Source organism: Carettochelys insculpta, chromosome 9 (genome assembly GCF_033958435.1).
Source record: "Carettochelys insculpta isolate YL-2023 chromosome 9, ASM3395843v1, whole genome shotgun sequence".
NCBI lineage: Eukaryota > Metazoa > Chordata > Testudines > Carettochelyidae > Carettochelys > Carettochelys insculpta.
In genome coordinates, this window is record NC_134145.1 from 39,144,502 (window position 1) to 39,170,126 (window position 25,625).

A 25,625-nucleotide genomic window follows, 5' to 3' on the forward strand; every position below is an offset into this window, starting at 1 on the left:
GTTTGTGGATCAGAAGTGTTTTTATGTCTGTTTTGTGCCCATTAGCTCTTTGTGTAAGAGGTTGAAGTCTGTCCAATATACAAAGCATATGGGCACTGTTGGCACATGATGGCATATATGATGTTAATTGAGGAACATGAGAATTTGCCCATGATTCTGTGAATAACCTGGTTAGGTCCATTGATGGTATCTCCAGAATAGATACGTGGACAAAGCTAAGAGCGGGCTTTGTTGCAAGGAAAAGTCCCAGGATTGGTGTTCCTGCAGTATAGACTGCGGCTGTCGGTGAGAATCCTGGTAAGGTTGGGAGGTTGTCTGTAGGAGAGAACAGGCCTGTCACCTAAGGGCCTTCTGGAGTGTGGCATCGTGATTAAGGACAGGTTGTAAGTCTTTAATAATTGGTTTCAGTGGTTCAAGTTGGGGGCTGTGTGACGACCAGTGGTGTTCTGTTCTTGGCTTTTTTGGGCCTATCTTGGAGTAGCTGGTCTCTGGGTATTCATCTGGCCCTGTCGATTTGTTTTTTTATTTCTCCTGGTGGGTAATTCAGGTTTATGAATATTGGGTAAAGATCTCGTAGTTTTTGGTCTCTGTCAGTAGGATCAGAGCAAATGCGATTGTACCTAAGGGCTTGACTGTAAACAATGGATCTAGTTATGTGTGCAGGATGGAAGCCAGAAGGGTGTAGGTAAGTACAGTGATCAGTGGGTTTCTGGTACAGTGTGGTACTGATCAGGCCATCCTGCACCTAGTTCCCAGCTTCCTGCCACTTGGAACTGACCAGCTCAGGGAGCCAGGACCAGGGGACTGAAGGCGACAGGCCCCTCCCCAACCCAGTCCTGACTTGTGTGAAATTTGACTTACATGTGGTTGTCCAGGAAAGCAACCTACGTGTAAGTTGGGGGTCTACTGTATGGCAAATGGGGCTGCTACCCATACCAATCGAAGGAAGATACAGCGGTGAGACTGAATTCCTAAGACCAGCAGGATGAGTTAGAGCTATGTGTGCAGTATGAAATTTTAATTTTCTTCAATTTCTATACTTAAACTGGATGTTTAAGGCTAAATTTTCACATGGGGGGGAGGGGCAAAGAATTCCCAAATGCTGCATTTATAACTGCCTGAGCCCTTTGGGTACATATGGCACCCTGTACAAAGAGGAGATTTGTTAGGTACCATGGGTCTGTACACAAATTTTCTGGACCCAGTTTAGTCATCTAACGTGAAAATTTTGCCAATAATAATAAGACAAAAATTGCATAAGTATATATTTGTATAACCATGTTACACATTAATTTACCAATATGATAAACACTTATTTTATTAATGGACAACTGACACAGAAAAGAAGAAAGTCACAGACCTGAAAAAGCAATAAGCAAGTGATGCATAATGAGTTACTGCAGGGACGTCTGCATTGGTAGAAAGACTAAATATATGTATATATTTTTATCATCACTATGGTGCAATCATTAATGTCTACTTTGATCACTCTGACAAGACCAGGAAGCAGAGTCTCAGTCTTCACATTAAAACACTTTGCTACTTAAAACTGGACGCGAACATTATATCATATATAAAACAAATCCTATAATACAACTAATAGAATAAGTGTAAAAAGCATGGTCATGATCAGCCTATTGTTGAAGAACTTCTGATGTTACTTAAACATAGGTTAGCTAAGTAAAATGGATGCTTAAGAATGATCTAGTCACATAAACAATGTCTACACTAGGAAAATAACTCTTTCCTGACAATGATTGTCTGCCACAGATCCCCTTGAACTAGTACTTAGAACAACTTTTATTGTTCATATAGATGCTTACTCCTTTTTAGTATTGAGACGTGGTACCATCAAAGCCCAGGGATCTGACCTGTCCGCATCTAAATTACACTGCCATAGAGTCATGTGTCAGGAATATTTTTTGTAATGTTTTTGTCCTATGTATGCTAACGTTTAAAATGATTCTAGTACTAATTCAGCAGTCCCAAGCTAACCATGGCTGATGGTACCAGGACTATTTAACATAAGAATGGCCAAAGAATCCAGAGACTGAAAAGATCCAACAAATCATCTAGTTCAGTCTTTGCCAGTGCATGAGGCCTACAAAGTATTTTCTAATGTCTCCATTAATTACAAGATATCTCATTTTTATCATAGACGTTTATTAGTTTCGCCATTTGACAACAAAAGTGAAGGAAACGAAAACAGCATACTCAAGTCAAACAGTAAAATAAAATAAAAAGTAGACCTGTACACTTAAAAAAATGTACATTCTGGATCAGATGCAAAACAACTAAACAGACAAAATATATCTGTAGCTACTACCAAGAATTATACTTAAAATACTCTTAAAAATATGAGTTGTTTTTCAGGCACACTTCTCCAACATAATGTACAGTAGACACTCAGTCACAATAAGTCAACCATATATCTCATTTGGAACTGGAAGTACACAATCAGGCAGCAAGAGAGACAAAAAGCCCAACACCAAAATAAATACATTATAAAGTTAAACTACTAAAGAAAAAAAGAAAAAAAAAAAGGACAAGCAGCAGTTTTCCTCTTCATAGCAAAATTTCAAAGCTGTATTAAATCAGTTCTCAGTTGTGACCTTTTGAATGGACAGCTGTAATGTTTTGTTTGGCTACTAACCTTTCAGTGTTATGAACAACCTCCGTTCCCAAAGGTGTTTATAACTCTGAGGTTCTACTGTATACATAAAACAGCAAAATAAGAGTAAGTTCCAAAGGTTGTAGTAAGTAGCAAATATTGCACCTGTGGCCAAACATAAGCTACATTTCTTATATGTATTTTCCATATTCGTTATCTTTCCTACTTTAGCTTAATTAGAACTTGTACATTTCAGTTCCCGAGCAGCATCCCAGGGCAAAGTAAAGATAGGAAAAAAGGAAGTGTCAGTCACATCATGCAACATTAACTCAGCAGTCGCTAGTGTTCTCAATGAAGCTCCTAGAGGTGTTTGACACTGATGCTATGTCTAGACTATTCGTGTATTTTGGGATACAAATGTGTCCCAAAATAGCAACTCTGCGACTACTCACTGCCCTCAAAATAGCACAGCTCTTTCAAGTACGGTATTCCGTTTCCGCTACCCCTCGTCATTAGAGGTGTAGTGGAAACCTTGAAATAGCTGGTAATTTCAAACTCTGGTGCCTTTTGGATGGCACCAAGTTCAAAATAAGTTTGCTTAAATTATGTCAAGTTATTTGTAGTGAGCAAATTGTGTAACTTATTTTGAGTTATGGCTACAGTCTAGACATGGCCTGAGACTGTGCTTTGTTCCATGATTTTGTTAGGCTTATGCTTTAATTGGAACCTCAGGAACATCTAATGCTTATGAACAGTAGTTAACATACAAGCTTTGAAGAGTTTTATAACCAAATCTAATACCATGGCAAATACCTCTTGATAACCCTTAAAAGTTTTCACTAGAACTTGTTGAGAAAACTAGAACAGTCTCAAAATATATGTAAGAATACAAATATGCCAAAATATCATTTGACTATGGAACTATATTTTATAGAAATAGAGTTCAAGCTCTGCATATGTGCACACCAAAGCTGCGTCTACACGTGCACGCTACTTCGAAGTAGTGGCACCAACTTCGACGTTAGGCGGCGAGACGTCAAAGTTGCTAACCTCATGAGGGGATCGGAATAGCGCCCTACTTCGACGTTCAACGTCGAAGTAAGGACCGTGTAGACGATCCGCGTCCCGCAACGTCGAAATTGCTGGGTCCTCCATGGCGGCCATCAGCTGGGGGGTTGAGAGATGCTCTCTCTCCAGCCCCTGCGGGGCTCTATGGTCACCGTGGGCAGCAGCCCTTAGCCCAGGGCTTCTGGCTGCTTCTGCGGCAGCTGGGGATCTATGCTGCAGGCACAGGGTCTGCAACCAGTTGTCAGCTCTGTGTACCTTGTGTTGTTTAGTGCAACTGTGTCTGGGAGGGGCCCTTTAAGGGAGCGGCTTGCTGTTGAGTCCGCCCTGTGACCCTGTCTGCAGCTGTGCCTGGCATCCCTATTTCGATGTGTGCTACTTTGACATGTAGACGTTCCCTCGCTGCGCCTATTTCGATGTTGGGCTGAGCAACGTCGAAGTTGAACATCGACGTTGCTGGCCCTGGAGGACGTGTAGACGTTATTCATCGAAATAGAGTATTTCGATGTCGCAACATCGAAATAAGCTATTTCGATGTTGGCTGCACGTGTAGACGTAGCCCAAGTGACTGTACATTTTTCTGCAATGCCTTTGAAGATCTGGCACTGTAATTTTGACAATAACTGCTTCTCAAGTATTAAAAGATAAAGTGATTTTATTTTAAGTAAACACGACATATACAGTTCTTTAAAAACTTTCAAAATATCTTACACTGGGGAAAAATACTGTGGGCAAAATTCAGAGCTTATGTGTAAAGGAGAACAAACTGGAGAAACGTATGCTTTCTGGACCCTCAGCATTTAGCTTACGTTGACTTGAGTTCACTGTTTGATGTTACTTATACCCTCTCTTACATTTTATTCTTGTGATTGGCATAATTAGGGAAACCAAACTGAGAAATCATGATGTTGGAATATTTTAAGGGCATGCTGCCAAAAATATTAACCAATTTATTTAGACAGTAAGATCTTTGTAGCAAGTGCTCTGCTCGGTGCCACATTCCCGAATAGCCACTGTAAGTCTCTTTTTCTAAATTCCTCATGTCAACAGGTTTCACAAACACTCCTGAAGGCTTTCCAGTATGCTTTGCCACTAGAAAGTTCATGACAATATCATCACAATTTTGAGTTTCATCTATCAAAGCATGAACAGCAACAATCTGCTTTTGAAAGAGTTCAATGTATCCACTGTGTAAGAATGCTGCTCCTATGAGAATCATAGAGTAGTGGTCCCCATTTCCAAATCCAAGGGTCTGCAGTTCAAAGCTGCCATAACTGTATATACCTGAAGGAGTGGAAACATGCTTTCTGGGAACAAATCCCACAATTTGATCTGGAAATTGCTGTAAGAAAATCACAAGAGAGCAAAATTAAAGCTTGCCACTACAGTCAATATGTGAATCAATACAGTAGTACAGAACCACATGGCATAAAGTATCTTTTATGAAACCATTATATTTAGAGGTGCTAATCAATTGCTGTGAAAGATGCAGATGATAAAAAATAATAGGCTGTATGTTTTGCTAGCCTGCAACACACAAATTATTGTAAGTTACTACAAAATTAACTGCAAGAACACTTCTAGGTTCGACAGGGGCAGGGGAGCAAAGCCTGCAGGTAAGTGGAGAGCATGGATACCTGGGAGATGAACTTGAAATGGGAGGGAGTATGGGCTACACTGGGAGAGTAAAAAGAGGGCCAGGGCAAAACTGGGAGGCAAGACCAAATCAATCTCTGAGATGCCTATATACAAATGCAAGAAGTATGGGAAATAAACAAGAAGAATTGGAAGTACTAATAAATGAATACAACTATGATATCGTTGGCATCACAGAAACCTGGTGGGATAATACTCATGATTGGAATGTTGGTATTGAAGGGTACAGCCTGATTAGGAAGGACAGACAGGGAAAGAAGGGAGGAGGTGTAGCCTTGTATATTAAAAATGTACACACTTGGACAGAGGTGGAGATGGACGTAGGAAATGGACGGGTTGAAAGTCTCTGGGTTAGACTCAGAGGAGTAAAAAACAAGGATGAGGTCCTACTAGGAGTCTACTACAGGCCCTCTAGCCAGGTGGAAGAGGTGGATGAGGCTTTCTTTAAACAGCTAACAAAATTATCCAGGGCCCAGAATTTGGTGGTGATGGGGGACTTCAACTATCCAGGTATATGTTGGGAAACTAATACAGCAGGGGACAGACTGTCCAATAAATTCTTGGATTGCATTGCAGACAACTTTTTATTCCAAAAGGTTGAAAAAGCTACTGGGGGGAAGCTGTTCTAGATTTAATTTTAACAAATAGGGAGGAAATTATTGAGAATTTGAAAGTGGAAGGATGCTTGGGTGAAAGTGATCATGAAATCAGAGTTCACAATTCTAAGGAAGGGTAGAAGGGAAAACAGTACAATAGAGATAAAGGATTTCAGGAAGGCAGATTTTGGTAAACTCAGACAGCTGGTAGGTAAGGTCCCATGGGAAGCTAAACTGAGGGGAAAAACGGCTGAGGAGAGTTGGCAGTTTTTCAAAGGGACATTACTAGGGGCCCAAAAGCAAGCTATCCCGCTGCGTAGGAAAGATACAAAACATGGCAAAAGACTGCCTTGGCTTAACCAGGAGATCCTGCATGATCTCAAAATAAAAAAGGAATCGTATAAGAAATGGAAACTAGGACAAATTACAAAGGATGAATATAGGCAAACAACACGAGCATGCAGGAGCAAGATTAGAAAGGCTAAGGCACAAAATGAGCTCAAACTAGCTACAAGCATAAAGGGAAACAAGAAGGCTTTTTACAAATACATTGGTAACAAGAGGAAGACCAAGGAGAGGGTAGGGCCATTGGTCAGTGAGGAGGGAGAAACAGTAACAGGGAATTTGGAAATGGCAGAGATGTTTAATGCTTTCTTTGTTTCAGTCTTCACTGAGAAATCTGAAGGAATGCCTGACAAAGAATGCTAGTGAAAAAGGGGTAGGTTTAGAAGTTGAAATAAGAAAAGAACAAATTAAAATTTACTTAGAAAAATTAGATGTCTGCAAATCACCAGGGCCTGATGAAATGCATCCTAGAATCCTCAAGGAGCTGATAGAAGAGGTATCTGAGCCTTTAGCAATCATTTTTGGAAAATTGTGGGAGACGGGAGAGATTCCAGAAGACTGGAAAAGGGCAAATATAGTACCCATTTATAAAAAGGGGAACAAGAATAACCCAGGAAACTGCAGGCCAGTCAGCTTAACTTCTCTGCCAGGAAAGATAATGGAGCAGGTAATTAAATAAATCATCTGCAAGCATTTGGAAGGTGATAGGGAACAGCCAGCATGGTTTTGTTAAAAACAGATCATGTCAAACCAATCTAATACCTTTCTTTGATAGAATAACGAGCCTTGCGGATAAGGGAGAAGTGGTGGATGTGGTATACCTAGACTTCAGTAAAGCATTTGACACGGTCTCCAATAATATACTTATCAATAAACTACACAAATACAACTTAGATGGGGCTACTATAAGGTGGGTGAACAACTGGCTGAATAACCATACCCAGAGAGTAGTTATTAATGGTTTCCAATCCTGCTGGAAAAGTATAACTAGTGGGGTTCCGCAGGGGTCTGTTTTAGGACCGGTTCTGTTCAATATCTTCATTAACGATTTAGATATTGACATAGAAAGTACACTTATTAAGTTTGCAGATGATACCAAGCTGGCAGGGGTTGCAACTGCTTTGGAGGATAGGGTCATAATTCAAAAGGATCTGGATAAACTGGAGAAATGGGCTGAGGTAAACAGGATGAAGTTTAATAAGGACAAATGCAAAGTGCTCCACTTAGGAAGGAACAATCAGTGTCACACATACAGAATGGGAAAGGACTGCCTAGGAATGAGTACAGCAGAAAGGGATCTAGGGGTTATAGTGGACCACAAGCTAAATATGAGTCAACAGTGTGATGTTGTTGCAAAAAAAGCAAACATGATTCTAGGATGCATTAACAGGTGTGTTGTGAACAAGACACGAGAAGTCATTCTCCCACTCTACTCTGCACTGGTTAGGCCTCAGCTGGAGTATTGTGTCCAGTTCTGGGCACTGCAGTTCAGGAAGGATGTGGAGAAATTGGAGAGGGTCCTGAGGAGAGCAACGAGAATGATCAAAGGTCTAGAGAACATGACTTATGAAGAAAGGCTGAAAGAATTGGGCTTGTTTAGTTTGGAAAAGAGAAGATTGAGGGGGGACATGATAGCTGTTTTCAGGTATCTAAAAGGGCGTCATAAGGCAGAGGGAGGGAACTTGTTCTTCCTTGCCTCTGAGGATAGAAGAAGAGGCAATAGACTTAAATTGCAGCAGGGGAGGTTGAGGTTGGACATTACGAAAAAGTTCCTAACTGTCAGTGTGATCAAACACTGGAACGAATTGCCAAGGGAGGTGGTAGAATCTCCATCACTGGAGATATTTAAGAAGAGGTTAGATAGATGGCTTTCAGGGATGGTCTAGAAAGTGCTTGGTCCTGCCATGAGGGCAGGGGGCTGGACTCGATGGCCTCTCGAGGTCCCTTCCAGTCCTACTCTTCTATGATTCTTCACTCCACATCTGACAGTGCCAAGTAGTATCTGGCCAATGCTAATTTTAATTCATGTGTTTGGGATCAAAAATAAGCCTACTGACAATCTCTACACAGCAAAGAGAAATATTATACGATTTTATATATTATGATTTCTAGTGCAGAGCTCCAGAGCAAATCAAATTTCCTCTACTGCATTTAACCAATTAGATTTTCTGATATCTGTAACTTGATATTTTACTTTTTAAGGACAGGAAAGGTAAAAACATATGATTTATACTTGCAGTCTAATTTTCTATACTTAAAATACTATTCTTCAGCATCTCTTCCCTTTTAGAATTTTGCTGATCATCTATGTGACAGATGATACCAGCATGTTCTACAAATACCAACAGTGAACTGATTTAATTTTTCCATTTAATAAAATTAATATAAACACCACTATAAATATGCTGGCTTCAACATTTAAACATTACCTGCCAAACAGAGAAGGCAAAAGCAAGGTCATAGGCACTAATGAGAGTATCATCATCCATCATTAAAACAGCTGAAGAGAAGAAAAACATTTTAATTTTGTAATGCAAGTAAAGAAAAATTTAAAATAATTATGAGATAAATATTAGAGAATTTACCTGTGCTATATGCAATGACAAGGTAGCCATGCAACTCCTGTGAACATTAGGATGATCTGCAAAGCTAAATCAACATGCACTAGGCTGATAAAATATACTTAGATATTAAGATTAGAGTGAAAAGAATGTTCAACTTTGCAATGATAGAAAATTGTTAATTGACCTGATGTTAACATAATTTTTAGGATGTATTTGCTATTACTAGTCACAAACTATCAATTTAGCTCTAAAAGTTGGGTAGCATAGCTGAACAGCTGTGCAGTGCAAAATCTGGGGGGAGGGGCAGCTGGCAAGGAAATACAACAGACTTTATTAATTGCAGATCTGGTTGCAGTCCTAATAGCTTTATAATAGGGCTGTCAATTAATTGCAGTTAACGCCCCTGATTAACTCAAAAAATTAAACACCATTTAAAAATTAATTGTGATTGACTGCACTGTTAAACAATAGAATATCTCTTAAAATGTATTAAATGTTTTCAAATGTACATATTTCTGTTAATACACAAAATACAAAGTGTATAGTGCTTACTTTATATAATTTTATTACAAATATTTGCACTATCAAAATGATAAACATGACAGTATTTCTCAATTCACCTCATACTCTTACTGTAATGCAACTGCTTTATCATAAAGCATAACTTTCAAATGCAAGGAGCTTTTTGTTATATAATGGCACTCAAAAACAAAACAATCTAAAACTGGCATTCACAAATCCATTTAGTCCTCCTCCTTATTCAGCCATTTATGTTTATATGTACCAGAGATAATGCTTCATACTTCTAATTTACAATATTATCTGAAAGTGAGAAGAGGTATTTAGCACTTTTGTAGTCAGTGTTACAAAGTATTTACATGCCTAACATTTGTATGCCCCTTCATGCTTTGACCAGTGAGCACCATACACTTAAAATGGGTTGTAACAGAAATCAGTATATTTTAAAAAGTAAAAAAGTATTCCATTATTGTTGAACAATGCAATTGTAATTAATTTTCAACTGCACAATTAATCGTGATTAATTTTGATTGCTTGATAGTCTTACTTTTTAATACTGTGTAAAGGACAGCTATTAAAAATCAAGAAAAAAATCAGATTCCATATTGTCCAGTATGATGGAATATATTATTTTCCACAGAATTATCAACATCTGCTAGATTTAGATGTTTTTGGATCCACTCTTGGTTTGTAGGATTTTTTTCATAATGATAATAATTTACAGTTGTTCTGAGTGCCAGAAAATGAGTGTAAAGTAAGAGCCCTGAAAAGTGGAAATTATAGGATGAATCTACACTATCAGGTAAAAATCAATTTTAAGTCAGTTAGCCCGATTCTTCCAAGTTCCTGTGCTCACTGTAAGTTCTATTAGCTCGATTTATGGACCACTAAAATCGACATATTGAAATCGTAAAATAGTAGTACCCTGACAGATGTAGTGTTCAATTTAAATTTAAAATGCTGAATGAATGGTAGTGATGATGCAGCATGTCTTTAAACTGAATTCATTAGCCTCCACAGAAGTCCCGTATGTGCCCCACAATGCACCACAGTTCTCCACTCTGGTCTCTGACATATCCTCTGCTCTCAAATGCAGAGGAATCAGGCAACAGGAAGACTGTTACAATTCAGCACCTGCAAGTCTGTGGCTGTAGGGTCATGAGGCGCTGAAAAATCTTCTCTCTTTTTCTTTGATAAGAGTGCAGCTGTGCGATCTGTGGTTCTGTGTACAACTCTGCTAGCTGCCTTTTTTTCCTGCGCTGCCTGGCACCAGCTGCTGGCCCCCCATATCATGTGTCAGCTAGGCTGTGTGTGGAGGTCATGCTTGGCTGGTAGTATAAGAAACTTCTTTACAGCTGTTTACATGTTGTCCTGGCCCCACATCCCCTCTCTCCGAAGGGCCACACAGTCTGGAACATTCCCGTGTCCCACTGCATCATGTGGCTTGATCTCGAACCAACAAAAGAACATGCTGTGCGAGGTGCTAGGCAGATTGCATGCGGTGAGGGTCATGATTTTCGGGGGCTGGCTGTAGCTGGGGGTCTTTTAGCCACCCCAAGCCATACACATTTCAATGAAGGCAATGTATTAGCTATACAATTACCACAGTTGTCAAAGTAAGGCTTGCAGCTGGGAATAATCTTATCAAAAGGGTCTTCTTTTAAAGGTGTAAATCTAGCTGTAGTCCAGGGTCCTGAAGAATCATTCAGGTTTCAGTGTAGCAACCGTGTCTACTTAAACATAAGGGTCTTCTTTGGTAGTAGGCCTAAATCTAGATAAAGTTCCTGAAAAGGCTTCCGTGGGCAGTCACAATTTTCATGGCTGTCAACAATATACTGTCTTTTCACCACCCTGGCCCATTACTCATGATTCATTCGAGTTTTAGTGTAGCACTACTGTCTACTTAAGAGTCCTCTTTCCCAGGAAGTGTAAATTAATATCCAAGCAAAAATAAAGCCTAGGCATTTTGTTTCAATGTTGCATCTGTGTCTACTTAAACATACTTAATACAGCTGCGGAAAAAGGGGAACGAAATGTGGGAAGATGGCGTCATATACCCACAGCTACTTGTAGGGCCAGAATGCAACAGGGCTCAGGGAACTGTGGGATAGGTTCCCACAAGAAAATGCAGCAACACTCAATTTAAGCTACTTGTGTGTGGCAGCAGTAAGTTGATTTTGTGGGGAGTATGTGGGAAGGTGAAGATACTCAAAATCAAATGGATAAAACCCAGCGTTAAGAAATCAATGTTAATAAAATCAATTTTATCTCATAGTATAGACGCAGCCATAGTTAGAAACAATGCTACCTAGACGAGTGAGGCATTCATTACCTTTTGTTTCCAACTCAGGGAAAATCTGGAGTCTGTTCCTCATACGATTTGCAGCCTGTACTTTGAAGATAACAGGTACAGGATGGGGTCCTAAGGAATTCCACGTTTCCTCTGGTATCTTCTCCCCAACATTGTTCCACACGACAATCACTTTGTGTAGATGGGGGATAGCTTGATAATGATTTAAGAGCTTCAGCAATAAATCAGTTCTGTTGTATGTCTGCATAACAAGAGTAAACGAATCCAAGGCAGACTGGCTCTGGGATTTTGGTTCCTTTCGCAAAATCGGCATTTTGTCATCTTTAATGTTAGGAAGCAAAGCCGTTAAAGCACCTGCCACAAGGAGTAAGACAAAGATCACCACAGAAGAGAAGCGAAGTAGTCGCATTCCCATAACTCTTCCAGGTAGCTTACAGCTGTGAAGGCATCTTAATTAACAACAAGGAAACAGGAAGAGAAAATTCATCAATCATCCACTTGCACATTTATCATTTCAATATAAAATTAACAGACACCATTCAGTTCATACTCAAGCAAAATTCCCATTACAGTGAATATAATTCTTTATGGAGCCTTTACAGCTCCTGTGACAGAACAATAATTATTTACGTACAAATAACTTTATCAAATAGACTTGAGATGTTCATTAAAAACTTTATTTGTGTGACCATTCTGCGAAACATGAGATAATAGTTTAATCTCAAACTATGTATAAGCCATACACCTATGTGTGGTTAACTGTCTCACGTAGTGGTACCAGACCACATATCAGAAAAAAGAATAAGTGTCCTCGACAGCCTAAGCTGAAAGCCAGTTGGCCTTTTAGCTCAAGCTGTAGAGGTGTCTGCACTAAATTCCAGAGGTCCCAGATTATAATTTGCCTGTGGTCAGTTACATAAGCCGGAATGTACACTTGTATGGCAAATACACCAGGACTCAATCTACAAGTACTGTTGCCTATGACAGTACCCCCTGAAAAATAGCAGATTATTGAACTAGGAGAGTAAACGGATACAGAAGCTGACGGAGGACAAAATTTGAAGAAGAGGAGTATGTGTTGAAAGTAGCTGACAGGTCAAGGAGGATGAGGATGCAGTACTAGTTCTGAGAGGAAGTAATTAGAAACTGTAGTAGGAGTGGTTCCAATTGAGTCAAGAAGTGGAAACTTACCTGGAGAAATACCATCACTGGACCTAACCAGGTTCCTCACAGAATCACGGGCACTTTCTCATGCTCCTCTACTAACATCATATATGCCATCATGTGCCAACAATGCCCAGATGCTTTGTACATTGGACAGACTTCTAACTCCCTTAGACAAAGGGTTAATAGGCACAAAACAGACATGAAAACACTCCAGATCCACAATCCAGTTAGTCAACATGTTAATAGAATGTGGCATTTCTATTAATGATCTAAAGGTATGTGTGTTACTGAAAAAGAACTTTCGCACCGTTCTGGAAAGGGAAGCAGCCGAGCTGGCTTTTATATTCAAATTTGGCACATTAACCCATGGTTTAAACCAGGACGGGAACTTTCTGAGTCACTACAGGGGCTTGTCTGCATACTTGGCCTAATCTAATTCTTGACCTCCCTCCCCACCCCTCCACTCTCTGATTTGCTCACCTTGATTATCTTTTTCTGATTTGTCCTCCTTGCTTACTGTTTTTGGTTCTCTGTGCCTTAAATATTGAGTCTGTTCTGGTCTGGCTTGATCCAGTTCGTCCATTACTAGTAGGAGCTCGATGGCATTGAGGGCTGCGTCAACCACAACGTTCTTGCGTGAGTACAGCTCGGAGTAGTGCTCAACCCAGCACGCCATCTGTTTGGCTTTGTCAGCAATGACTTCACCAGATTTGGATTTCAGAGGTGCCATCTTGTTCTGGGTGGGTCCTAATGCCTTCTTCATACCCTCGTACATTCCTCTGAGATTACCAAAGTCAGCACAGGTCTGGATGCTGCTGCATAGCTGGAGCCAGTGGTTGTTGGCACAGCGCCTGGCTGTCTGCTGTACTGTTCTTCTGGCCTCTCTGAGTGCTTCCTGGGTACTCTGGCTCGGTGAGCATTTGTACTCCAGGAGTGCAGCGCGCTTCTTTTCAATGACTGGAATCATCTCATCGGAGTTAGCTTTGAACCAGTCGCTCGTGTTTCTAGCTCTTCTTCCAAACACCGACAAGGCCGTGTTGTAAACTGTATCCCTCAGATGTTGCCATTTGGATGTCACATCGGCACCCCCAGGGCCGCTGCACAGATTTTCCTGGAGGGTCCCTCTGAACTTTTCAGCTTTCTCCGAGTTTGCCGTCTTTCTGGCGTCAATGCGGGGCCTTCCAGCAGGTTTAGAGCAGTACAGCTTCTTGGGTCTCAGCTTGAGCTTGGAGCAAACTAGCGAGTGATCTGTATCACAGCGAGCACTATGATAGCTGCGTGTCAGAAGGACATTTTTGAGGTTATTACGCCTAGTGATGACCACATCTAGTTGATGCCAGTGCTTCGAGCGTGGGTGTCTCCATGACACTCTGTGCTGTGGCTTCGTTTGGAAGAATGTGTTTGTGATGCACAGATTGTGGTACGTGCACAGTTCAAGGAGACACTGTCCATTGTCATTCATTTTTCCCACACCGAAGTGTCCTAAGCAGCAAGGCCTAGAGGCCCAATCAGCTCCAACTCTTGCATTGAAGTCACCCAAGATGTACAGTTGTTCACGAGCCGGTATTTGCGCTACAGCAGCACTAAGCACGTCATAGAACTTGTCTTTTACTTCTGGTGTGGCGTACAGGGTTGGAGCATAAGCGCTGATCAGGTGGACGGGACCAGCGCAAGTTTGAAGCGTGATCCGAAGAAGTCTTTCTGATCCGCCCATGACTAAAATCAACCATTTGTAGAAGGGTGTTTCTGATAGCAAAGCCAACACCATGCTCTCTGGGTTCTTCTTGGGCTTTACCCTGCCCGACTGTGGAGGAAATGAAGAGAGCCATCGAGAGCATTGCAGCAGGAAAGGCCCCTGGTCAGGATGGTATACCACCAGAGGTAAACAAATGTGCTGCGGACACGCTCCTGGAACCCCTACATGAGATACTGTGCCTGTGCTGGAAAGAGGGTGAGGTTCCACAGGATATGCGCGACGCTAACATTGTAACGTTGTATAAGAACAAAGGAGACAGAAGCGACTGCAACAACTACCGTGGAATCTCCCTCCTAAGCGTCACTGGTAAACTGTTCGCTCGCGTCATCCTTAGCAGACTCCAAAAGATTGCTGAGAGGGTGTACCCCGAATCGCAGTGCGGATTCCGCGCAGAGAGGTCTACCATTGACATGGTCTTCTCTCTAAGGCAGCTGCAGGAGAAGTGCAGGGAGCAGAGGAAGCCACTCTACATAGCCTTCATCGACCTGACCAAGGCCTTTGACTTGGTCAGCAGGGATGGTCTGTTCAAACTGCTCCACAAGATAGGCTGTCCTCCACGGTTACTCAAGATGATCCAGTCGTTCCACGAAGACGTGAGAGGAACCATCCAATATGATGGCGCATTATTGGATGCTTTCAGAATCAGGAGCAGCATCAAACAAGGATGCGTGCTTGCTCCGACATTGTTCGGGATCTTCTTCGCACTCCTCCTGAAGCATGCCTTTGGATCTTCAACAGAGGGCATCTTCCTGCACACATGATCTGATGGGAAACTGTTTAACCTTGCAAGGCTGAAAGCTAAGTCTAAGGTGCGAGAAGTCCACAGAGACATGCTGTTCGCAGACGGTGCTGCTGTAGTGTCTCACACAGAAGACCAGCTTCAAAAACTGCTGGATCAGTTCTCCAAAGCGTGCAAGGATTTGGGCTTACCATCAGCCTAAAGAAGACAAATGTACTCGGTCAGGATGTTGCTTAATCCCCATCAATCAGCATTGACAACTATACGTTAGAGGTCGTCCACGAGTTCGTTTACCTCGGGTCCACCATCACTGACACCCTGTCATTGGACACTGAGCTAAATAGGAGGATCAGAAAAGCAGCCACAACTCTGTCCAGACTCAGCAAGAGAGTGTGGAATAACAACAAGCTGTACACTCACACCAAAATGCAAGTCTACAGAGCCTGCATCCTCAGCACCCTCCTTTATATCAGTGAGCCTTGGCCCCTGTATGCCCGCCAGGAAAAGAGGCTGAACGTCTTCCACTTGCGCTGCCTCAGGCGCATCCTTGGATTATCATGGAAGGACAGAGTGACCAACACCGCCGTCCTCGAGCAAGCTGGAATCCCAACCATGCACACCCTCCTCAGGCAGCTTCGACTCCGCTGGCTTGGCCACGTCCACAGGATGAATGATGGAAGGATTCCAAAAGACATCCTGTATGGTGAGCTAGCCTCTGGCAAAAGACCTCCCGGACGCCCCCAGTTGCGCTACAAAGATGTCTGCAAGAGAGACCTCAGAGAGGTAGACATCGAGCTGGACAACCGGGAAGAACTAGCAGATGACCGCAGCAGATGGAGGCAGGGGTTACACAAGGGCCTTCAGAAGGGTGAGATGAAGATCAGACAGCTAGCAGAGGAGAAATGAGCGCACAGAAAGCACAATAAGGACTTGCCAGACACCCACTACATCTGCAAGAGATGCAGCAAGGAGTGTCACTCTCGTGTGGGTCTTCATAGTCACAATAGACACTGTAAATGAAGTCCTCAATTGAAACTTTAAAGGGCGCGATCCATAGTCTATGCAGACTGAAGGATGCCTACTACTACTCTGGTCTGGCTATGGTCTGAAGAAGTGGGTGTGTCCCACGAAAGCTCACCTAATAAACTATTTTGCTAGTCTTTAAAGTCCTACTTGATTGCTTTTTGTTTTGATAGTGTATAGACTAGCACGGCTTCCTCTCTGTTACTACTTACCTGGAGAAAGTTTAGGGTTCTACCAGAGAGGAATTCAGGATCGTTATAGTAAATACTACATTAAGTGAGCTTGGAGATGAAGGTCAGGGAGATGGGGCAGGAGCTGGATACGCAAGTGACCGACCATGTTTACATTGTGTGGGAAAGAATAAGAAGGTGTGAAAGGGTTAATTGCCTGCCTGTACTATTCTGAATAAGATGCAGAGACTCCTCCCACTATAACAGGCATTAGGCTGGAGTTGGCAAGGACACAAACTAGTATACTGGGCAGTGAATTTCAATACCATGTACAGATTGAGCATATTCTTGTGGATGTATCAAGGAACCAGATAAAGCCTGGATAGGAATCACATCATCAGTGGGTATATGTACCAACTTGTGACTTGATAATAAAAGCACTCGAAGGCAAAGTGTGGGCTGAGTTAATGAATACACGAACAAATAAAGAAAATGTGACAAGGAATGAGCATGAAGTGGAAGGAAGATGGCTGAGATGCCCAGAAAGCTTTTCAGCATCTTTATAATCTATAATTAGTGCAGTATTAGTGATTATTTTAATATACAATTCAATTTTTAAAATTCTCTCTCCTGTGTTTCAATGTTCTTTCATTTATTTTACGCTGCAAAAAAATCGACCATACAGTTTAGTCACACAATGAGTTCATTACACTTTGGTGGTGCTACCACACCACAATAACTAGGGGGCTTTGTCTCAAAATTTACATCCAACTGGGAGAACACCGAATGAGGGGGAATTGTGTAATAGTAGTAAGTAGCTATTATTTAATGTGTTCAGTCTGGTTGCTGGAACACATGATGCATTTCAGTTCCCATTTTTAAATAATATATTGTCCCTAAGAATTATTCATATGCTGGTTACTTGGCTTTTTTCATTTATATGCTGAAGTAGATCAAGCCAAAGAAATTCATCCGCTTTATGTCATATTAGTTCTGAAATATCTTTGCTGGACCTGAAATTTGCAATATTCCTTTAGCTGTGTTGGTCTTCTCGTAGTGTACACATAACTGATGCGTGCAGAAGATAATCCCATATAACCTGGATATTAAGATTGCATTAGTACATACCTTCCTAACCTGGGAGTACCCAGTATGGAAAATTACTTTGCTAATGTAACTTTAGTTTCATCACTGAAATTTATGGTTGTGGCTATAGGATCTTGGCAAAATCATCCATATTTTTACTCTGAATACAACAGATCTGATTAAAGAAATCTCTTGATTCATCTCTTAGGAATCATCACCACCGCTTCCTTATCAGTTTTTTACTTGTTTCTTTCTACGAAACAGATATGCAAGATGAATTCTTTATTGATAGATATCCTAGGTAAATTTTTAAAATGTTATGTAGTTTTGCTCTCTTTTATTCTCAAGACAAATAAGTCAGATGTAATTTTCTAAACTGTCAATAGAGAGTATTAAAAAACAAACAATGAATGGGCCATATCATGCTGGGATTGGCTTTTTGTTTTATGTAAGGAGATCCTCCACCACCCCTTGATTTCAATGGGAAATTCTGTTTAAAATTGGTGGCATGTTATGATCCTTTTTTAAAACTTCAAAGAAAGTAGTTACAGTTTACATGGATGTTACTTTCTTCTGGGTACAATACATGCAACCACTTAATTAATTACAATATATAGAGAGCAGATTAGAAAACATTAGCATGAAACAATAAAGTGATACTTTTAGTCTGAAAAACGTGCTTACCTCATTACTGCCAAGTAGGACTGTATTTATTTTGGTTTATTTTAAAGGATGTTGCTTATTATGTGAAATCAATTTTGTGATTTAAAGACCTGTTGAAAGTGAAAGGAATTATGTGACTTCTCATTATGCATTTGCCCACGAACCACCCAATATTCTGTAACAATGTTGCTGGTCTATATGTGTGTATATAAGGCAAGTGTTCATATCAAAAACTAATAAATGTATGCACTCTTGGCAACTGACCATCTGTTCCTTTGGTTCAGGTCAAGAGTTTTCATTGTCTTTCATGACCCTACAAAAATTCATTGTTAAACAATTGCATTGTTAGAAAGAAAAAAGTTTTTACTTCAAGCATATTTAGCAGCTCATTGCAGTATTATTTATTTGTATTACAGTAAAACATACAGGCCCCAAACACCAGGTCCCATTGTGCTAGCCTTGACAATTTTACAATCTAAATAAACAAGATAGATAAAGTGTAGAAAGAGAAACAGAGGTACAGAAAGATGGCGACAGAGCTATGAACACAACTCAGGTGTCCTCAGGGTCCGTCCAATGTGCCCTATCCATTAAATCACATTAGGGCCCATGCACCATAATTACAGCTGGTCCAGGTGATAGTTTCCCATTTTTCTAGTGCATACATTCGAAGTTCTCTTTCTCCCATGTTTATTGGTTGATTTCGCAGTTTAAAGGGAAGCATGTATGGTGATCAGTTGGTTTTATGAAGGCAGGTAGGGGAATGGCAACACAAGTTTAGGAGCAAAGGGGTAGATGGGATGATAGCAAAAGTGGAAGGACAGAGAGGAAGAACAGTACACTCATCGCTTGCTATACGAGCACAACTGGTTCTCAACTTTCTGCTCATAGGCAAAAACACATTAAGAGGGACATTAAATTACCATTAAAATACATGTAAAGGTCTCTGTTTGGTTCCTAGTGTTGGGGAAGGAGTGGCAGCATGTGGTGCTGCTTTTGAAAGGCAGCACATTGCGCTGCTTTTGAGTTGCTGGAGGGATGTGGAGGGTTACAGGCTGGGGGGAAGTTTGGGGCTGTGAGTGGGAGGGTGGGTTAGAATCTGGTGGTGGGTTAGATCTGGGGGAAGGGGGCGGCTAGACAGGCTGGGTGGTTCAGGCTGTGGCAGTTTAGGTGTGAGAGGCTGGTGGGGGCGTGTTCAGGCTGTGGTGGTGTGCAGGGCTGGCAGGGAGGGTTCAGGTTGTGGCGGTGTGGGGTGTGCAGGGCCAGCAGAGGGGTTAAGGCTGTGGTGCTTTAGGTCTGTGGGGGCAGTGGGAGGGGGTAAGGCTGCTGCGGTTTGGGGCTGGTGGGGGCACCAGGGTGCGGGGCCACGGGGGGTTCAGGCTGCTGTGGTTTGGGGCTGCGGGGGGTTCAGGCTGCCATGGTTTGGGGCCCCAGGGCCGGCCGGGGGGGGCGGGTCAGGCTGCCACAGTTTGGGGCTGCAGGTCTGGCAGGGGGGTCAGGATGCCGTGGGGCTGGCAGGGTGGTCAGGCTGTGGGACCAGCAGGGGGGATCTGGCTGCCATGGTCTGGGGCCATGGGGTATCTGGCTGCAGGGATCTAGCTGCCGTAGATTGTGGCTGCAGGGACGGCGGGGGTGGTGTCTGGCTGTGTCAGGTTGGGTCTGCGGGGTGTCAGGCTGTGGCAGTTTGTGGTGTGTGGGGCTGGTGGGGGGTGGTCAGGCTGCAGCAGGTTGGGGCTGTGGGGCTGGTGGGGGGGGGTCAGAGCTACGGGGAGGGGATTAGGCTCATATTAGCAGGGGGAGTTCACTCCTCTAGTGAACAAAGGTAAGTATATGTGCCCCTCATTTAAGTGCATACTCGTAAGTAAAGTACTCATTTAAAGAGGGATGAGTATTGCCTTTAAGGCACTATAGGTTGAACCTTTCTAATTCAGAACTCTTTTGTCCAGCACCATCTGTAATCCAGCATGAGTTTAGTTAGCTGGAGGATCACTTATCATGGGTGTAGCCAAGTTTCCCATGTTCCCATAAAACTTGTTTCCAACCACCAGTCCTGGCTCTCAGTGTTCTGTGCTGTTATTTAGCTGTAAGCAGTGAAAGTGTTCGTAATGCTGCTGTACAATAATGACTTCCCATAATCCGGCAAATTCTGTTGCTCAGCACTTGGTGAGGTCCTGAAGGTGCTGGATTAGAGAGGTTCAACCTGTAGATTCTAGCCCAGCAGATGAAGGTTCAGTTCATATTTCTGTCACAGACTTCCCACATGACATTGGACAGGTCACTTGCACCAGTGAAGGAACTGGGACTCTACCTGCTGCAGGGCTGGGGCCTCAATCTTTCTGTGTTATGGCACCTTCATTTTACAGAAATGGAACACATTGCCTCTCTCAGTCTATTTTAACATTTTAAGTTATTTGGGGGAGGGTTATATATTTTCTGTGTGTGCTGTGCACAGCACAATAGGACTACAATTTTTGTTAGGTCTCCAGCTGGTAATCTAACACAAATAATTAATAATGAGGGTGTGCACTTTATGGGGTATCTGACCGGCAGAGGTAGCATTTTCCATGCCTGCCAACCAGAGCGAGCATTTTATCCATTTTGTATGGATGATAAACACAGAAGTGAAGGGAAGGGAACTCAACAGGTCATCTAATCCAGTCCTATGCTTTCAAGGCAGAATTACATAACAACTAGCCCAATTCTGACAGGCATTTGTATAACAGGTTCTTAAAAACTTCCAATGCCTGATATTCCACAACCTCTCTAGACAATTTGTGCTTAACTATGCTAGCAGTAAATTTTCCTACTGTCCAGCTTAAGCTTCCTGTGATGCTCATTGCTTCTTTTCCTACCTTCAAGAGAGCAATTTTTCAAAATAACTTATTTTAGGTAATATAAACTTTACTGATAGAAATGCAAATTGGAAAGTTTGTATTATTTATGGCACAGTCTAATGATCTGAACATAGAACAGGCTGCCAGCACCTCCGGAATGTACATTCTGATTCTGCTTGGCTTTGGAGAACTCACTTACACCATTTTCAAAAGGGACCACTAATTTTGGTTGCCTGAAACTGGAGGTCTCTAACTTGAGATACGTTGTAACAATACTATCAAAACAAAAAAACAGTCCGGTAGCACTTTAAAAACTAACAAAATGATTCATTAGGCGATGAGCTTTCGTGGGACAGCTCACCACCTAATGAATTATTTTGTTAGTCTTCAAAGTGCTACCGGACTGCTTTTTTGTTGAGATACATTGTGCTTAATGTTTGGAAGTGCAATTCCTAATACAATCAATAGGAGCTGCAGTGGCCAGAACTCATCAGCCCAAAGCTGTCTCAAAATGGTCTCTCCCAAACACTATACTGATACAGTTGCAAACAACCTGCATTTTAAAAAATGTAGACCTTAAATTGTGTCTCAGATTTCCTATTTTCAAACCAGGCACTGTGATAATTTTCACAACAATCTTGGCAAGTAACTAGTTAATATTTTAAAAGGACAACAAAAATGCAAACATAAATGCTATTTATTCTTTTAAGACTGCTAGGTTTCTGTGCTTATAATGGGCTATAAATGATAAATAAGAATAATATAGATGCACCCCAATTTAAGATACTAAATTAAAATTAGCATCAAGGTGCATTCATGTATGAATCTGCAAGACGATGTAGGATATGCAATTCCACTGCAATTGTTTGGGGCTTCTTCCCACATTCAAAATCTCAAAATATCCTTTATAAAGAATATTTGCCTCTTTTAAACAAACAAAATAAAAATACCAAGAAAGACAAGATATGCTATTTTAACCCTCCTTTGAAAGAAAGAATTCTTCTGCAGATGCAGTTTCCCTATCTAGACAGTATCCCCCTACCTATTCTAATAATGAGCATTCATTTTATGGAATGTTAATTGCAAAAACAACAATCAAATAAAATAATTCAAGCAACAGCTACTTCATATTGTCACATAAATAGAAAATAGTTTCCATATTATGGCATCCTTACCTAGAAGGCTAGAAACCCAGAGCCAGACAGTTTGTAAGCCTTCATTTACACGAGGGTGAATGGGGATTTTTTTAACAAAGCATAAGAAGTCTACACTTTTTTGTAAACTAAGGTTGCACTGGCTATATTTTAAAGTCAACACGGATAGAAAACCAGTCTACATCCCAACATAAGAGATTCAGCAGGAGGATTGGATACAAGCCCACATTACCTCCCCATTCGGTGGCATAGTACTTCCTGCTGGATGTACTAAGAGTATTTCCACTCTTCCTCCCAACAGGCTAGAATTTGTAGTTCATATATCAGAGAGTTAGCCCTGTTAGTCTGTAACCCCAAGAACAACAAGAAGTCTTGTGGCACCTTATAGACTAACCCATGCTTCATCTCAAACGCAGAGGTGGGAAAAGTACCCAAAATGTTACTGGAGTAAAAGTGCTACTTTCGCATCTAGATACTTAAGTACAAAGTAAATGCGATTCCCCCACAGCAGCTGGACTTTTACTCCAGTAACTTTTGGGTACTTTTTCCGCCTCCGCTGAACGTAATACCCCCTGTGTCAATCATACCACAAGCAAATGGCTGTTGTGACTGAGCTGTGTTTCAAGCCGCGGTGCCGCAGGCCTGGCCCGAGCAGCGCAGCTCCTGCGGTGAGACTGGGAGCGGGTACTTACGGGCACACCGCTCGGGACTCTGGAGAAACGGCAGACTCACGGCAGTCATGCGCGAACGCCTAGGAGGGGATTCAGGGCGGAGAAGGGCCAAGGCTCTGCAGAGGGGCGCCGCGAGGCGCAAACACCAGAGACATTCCCCTCCGCAGGCCCCAGCTGCAAGCGCGCGGCTGCGACCCCCCACGCAAACCGCAGCATACATACAGCCCCCAACCTACCCCGGTCCTCATGGAATGCGTCACTCACCATTAGCCCCACCCCTTCCGGATGGAGCCAGACCATTGTCCTTCCTACGCCCTCCTCTCCCGGCCTAGGTCCGCCCCCAAACGGGGGACCGCGTTCCTAGTCCTGCCCACTGACTCTCGTGGCGCTTGCGCAGGCACTGGGCACGTACGGGCCGGAAGTGTGGGAGACCGATCCCAACGCGGCGAAAGAGGGGGTGGGTGTGTGGGGGGGGCCTGCAGCTCCCAGCTCCTTTCCGGGGTCTCCTGCGCCCGGCGCCGGCGAGATGCTGCCGTTATCCATCAAGGACGATGAGTACAAGCCTCCCAAGTTCAACCTGCTCAGCAAAGTCTCGGGCTGGTTCAGGTGAGCGGTGGGGCCGGGCTTGAGAGTGTGCCCGGGGACAGCAGCTGAGGGGAGCTGGGGATGCTGTGCCTGGCAGCAGGGCACCGGGAGCGGCGCCTAGGAACCCCGCCACCTGCGGAGGGGAGGGGAGGGAAGGGAAGGGTGGCCCCCGGGCCCCAGCCGCCGGCCGCCGGGCCCCGGCCATATCTGGTAGCGAGTAACTGTTGTGCCCCGTGCCTAGGTCCATCCTGTCCGACAAGACCTCGCGGAACCTCTTCTTTTTCCTCTGCCTCAACCTTTCCTTTGCCTTCGTGGAGCTGCTCTACGGCATCTGGAGTAACAGGTACCGGCGCGGGGGCGGTTCCCGCAATGGCCAGTGCCACGTCTGCTGAACCGCTGGGGCTGCAGGTGTTGGCTGCTCCGAATCCGTGGTTGGTGATGTGCGAGCCCCGGCGGGCAGGGGTTTCTCGCAGGAGTGTCCTTGAAACCGGTGGAGGTGGGGTGGGCTGCGGGGCGTTCCGGGCTTCCTCTCCACCCGACTTCACCCGCTTTGTGTCCATGCCTACTTCTCAAGGCCCCCGAAGGGCAATGGCCCCACTCTGCTTCGCAGTTTGAAAAGCAGGTTTGAGCGAGGCTTCTAGCTTATTGAAAAAAAGATTCCTACAAATTTGGCTTTGTGATGGAGGGTCTGCAGCTTCCCCTTCTCTGGGGGGCAGGATAGCTCAGTGGCTTGAGCGTTGGCCTGCTGAACCCACAGTTGTGAGTTCAATCTTTGAGGAGGCCATTTAGGGATTGGGGCAAATAGATGTCAGGGATGGTTCATGGTCCTGCCAGGAGAGTAGGGGACTGGACTAGATGATCTCCTAAGGTCCCTTGCAGTTCTAGGAGACATGCATCTCCAAAGTTAAATAAATAAAATAGATATTGCAACCTACTAGTCAGAGCACATGTCTACACTGGGGAGTTAACTTGGATCAAGGAAAGGTGTGAATTTAAAGAGCATAGCCTCATACTCCAGGAATAAGGTGTAGAAATCATATAGCCAGCACTGGTTTCTTAAGTCCTTCTCTCAGGTGGTGTTCTGCCAATCACTGAAAAGTGTTTCAGATCTGATCTCCTCTGCTTTGGTTGCTGGGTTCAGGGCAGAGGAGTAGTGGTGGCTCTGGAGTACACTGTGCCATTTAGGGATTGCTGCAGTCCCCCTTTTCCTTCTCCTTCACCTGCCATATGGCTCCTTTATCTTGGAAGTGTACTGACAGCCAGAAGGAAGAGGCACACTGCATGGAGTACCCTTTGGATCTGTAAGCAGAGTTGAAGCATCCTGGAATAGATAAATAATACACACCACTGAATCATAGACTCTACAGGTTAGGCAAGACACAGGATGAAAGCTTGGCAAGCAAAATGAAAGACTTCATTAGTGAAAATTAAAATTAAAACATTAATTGAAACTGATACTGATTTAAGATGCTCACTTGACACAAATGAGAGAGAAATAATGTATCCACTTTTAAAGGTAGAGAACAAAACAATGGCAGAAGTCTTTGCATCATTGATGTGCCTGTCTGCTTACAGAGGGACTATCTTTAAGAAGAAAGATTTCAGACTTTATATTTATTCAGTTTTTTGATTCTACAGAGACTGATCACAAAAGTGTCAATAGTGCCGGTAAGTGGAGCATTGTTTTCCCTACTCAGATTTTGATCTGACTTCACAAACTGCAGAAGATCCATCAGATGAACAGTTTTTTCCGATTGGCCTTACTGAAGGTCCAAAGCTTTTTTTCCTTTTCCCCTCCTATGACTGCTTTTAAATGTTTTTTGCTTGAAACATCTGGTAAAATCCTTTGCTTTCATCAGAGTTGCTGCTTCAGCACTGTTCAGAACAGTATGGAATGGCAATTAATCCTTTAGATTTGCCTGACTTTGACATCATAGTTATTTAGAAACATGTGAATGGTTTGCTTTGGCATAGTTAGTCTATTCTGCTGTGAAGGAAGGGCTGATGTTAAGGGATTTCTAAAAGTAATATTTTGTAGGATGTAGAAAAGGGCCAGGTGATCAAAGGATGTAAAATCTAACACTTGAAATTGTTGCCTTAAGTATGTCAT

The 25,625-nt window shown here is 42.8% G+C and overlaps 2 protein-coding genes across 7 annotated transcripts in view; one reads left to right on the forward strand and one right to left on the reverse strand.

Moving 5' to 3' along the window:
• Positions 1 to 1,331: 1,331 nt before the first annotated feature.
• On the reverse strand, positions 1,332 to 23,185 carry EXTL2 (exostosin like glycosyltransferase 2). Of its 4 annotated transcripts, none has more exons than XM_075003037.1 (5): positions 23,167 to 23,185; positions 18,293 to 18,381; positions 11,689 to 12,116; positions 8,703 to 8,773; positions 1,332 to 5,018 (listed from the first exon to the last, which is right to left on the reverse strand). In XM_075003037.1, the coding sequence occupies exons 2-5, from the start codon at positions 18,295 to 18,297 to the stop codon at positions 4,527 to 4,529; spliced, it is 996 nt and encodes a 331-aa protein (XP_074859138.1). In that variant the 5' UTR covers positions 18,298 to 18,381; positions 23,167 to 23,185; the 3' UTR covers positions 1,332 to 4,526. The 4 variants fall into 4 exon arrangements, with proteins under 4 accessions (XP_074859138.1, XP_074859137.1, XP_074859139.1 ...); XM_075003036.1 differs by lacking the exon at positions 23,167 to 23,185 and adding an exon at positions 22,952 to 23,153; XM_075003038.1 differs by lacking the exons at positions 18,293 to 18,381; positions 23,167 to 23,185 and adding an exon at positions 22,952 to 23,153.
• Positions 23,186 to 23,383: 198 nt separating this feature from the next.
• The window catches only part of SLC30A7 (solute carrier family 30 member 7), a 90,732-nt gene continuing 88,490 nt past the window's right edge, over positions 23,384 to 25,625 (forward strand). For 2 of the 3 annotated variants that reach the window (XM_075003046.1, XM_075003048.1), the window contains exons 1-2: positions 23,387 to 23,536; positions 23,757 to 23,858. In XM_075003046.1, coding sequence (XP_074859147.1) covers positions 23,457 to 23,536; positions 23,757 to 23,858 — 182 coding nt within the window. In that variant the 5' untranslated portion in view covers positions 23,387 to 23,456. Of the gene's footprint in view, positions 23,537 to 23,756; positions 23,859 to 25,625 lie in introns of all 3 variants that reach the window. The other variant, XM_075003049.1, reaches the window with a different exon arrangement.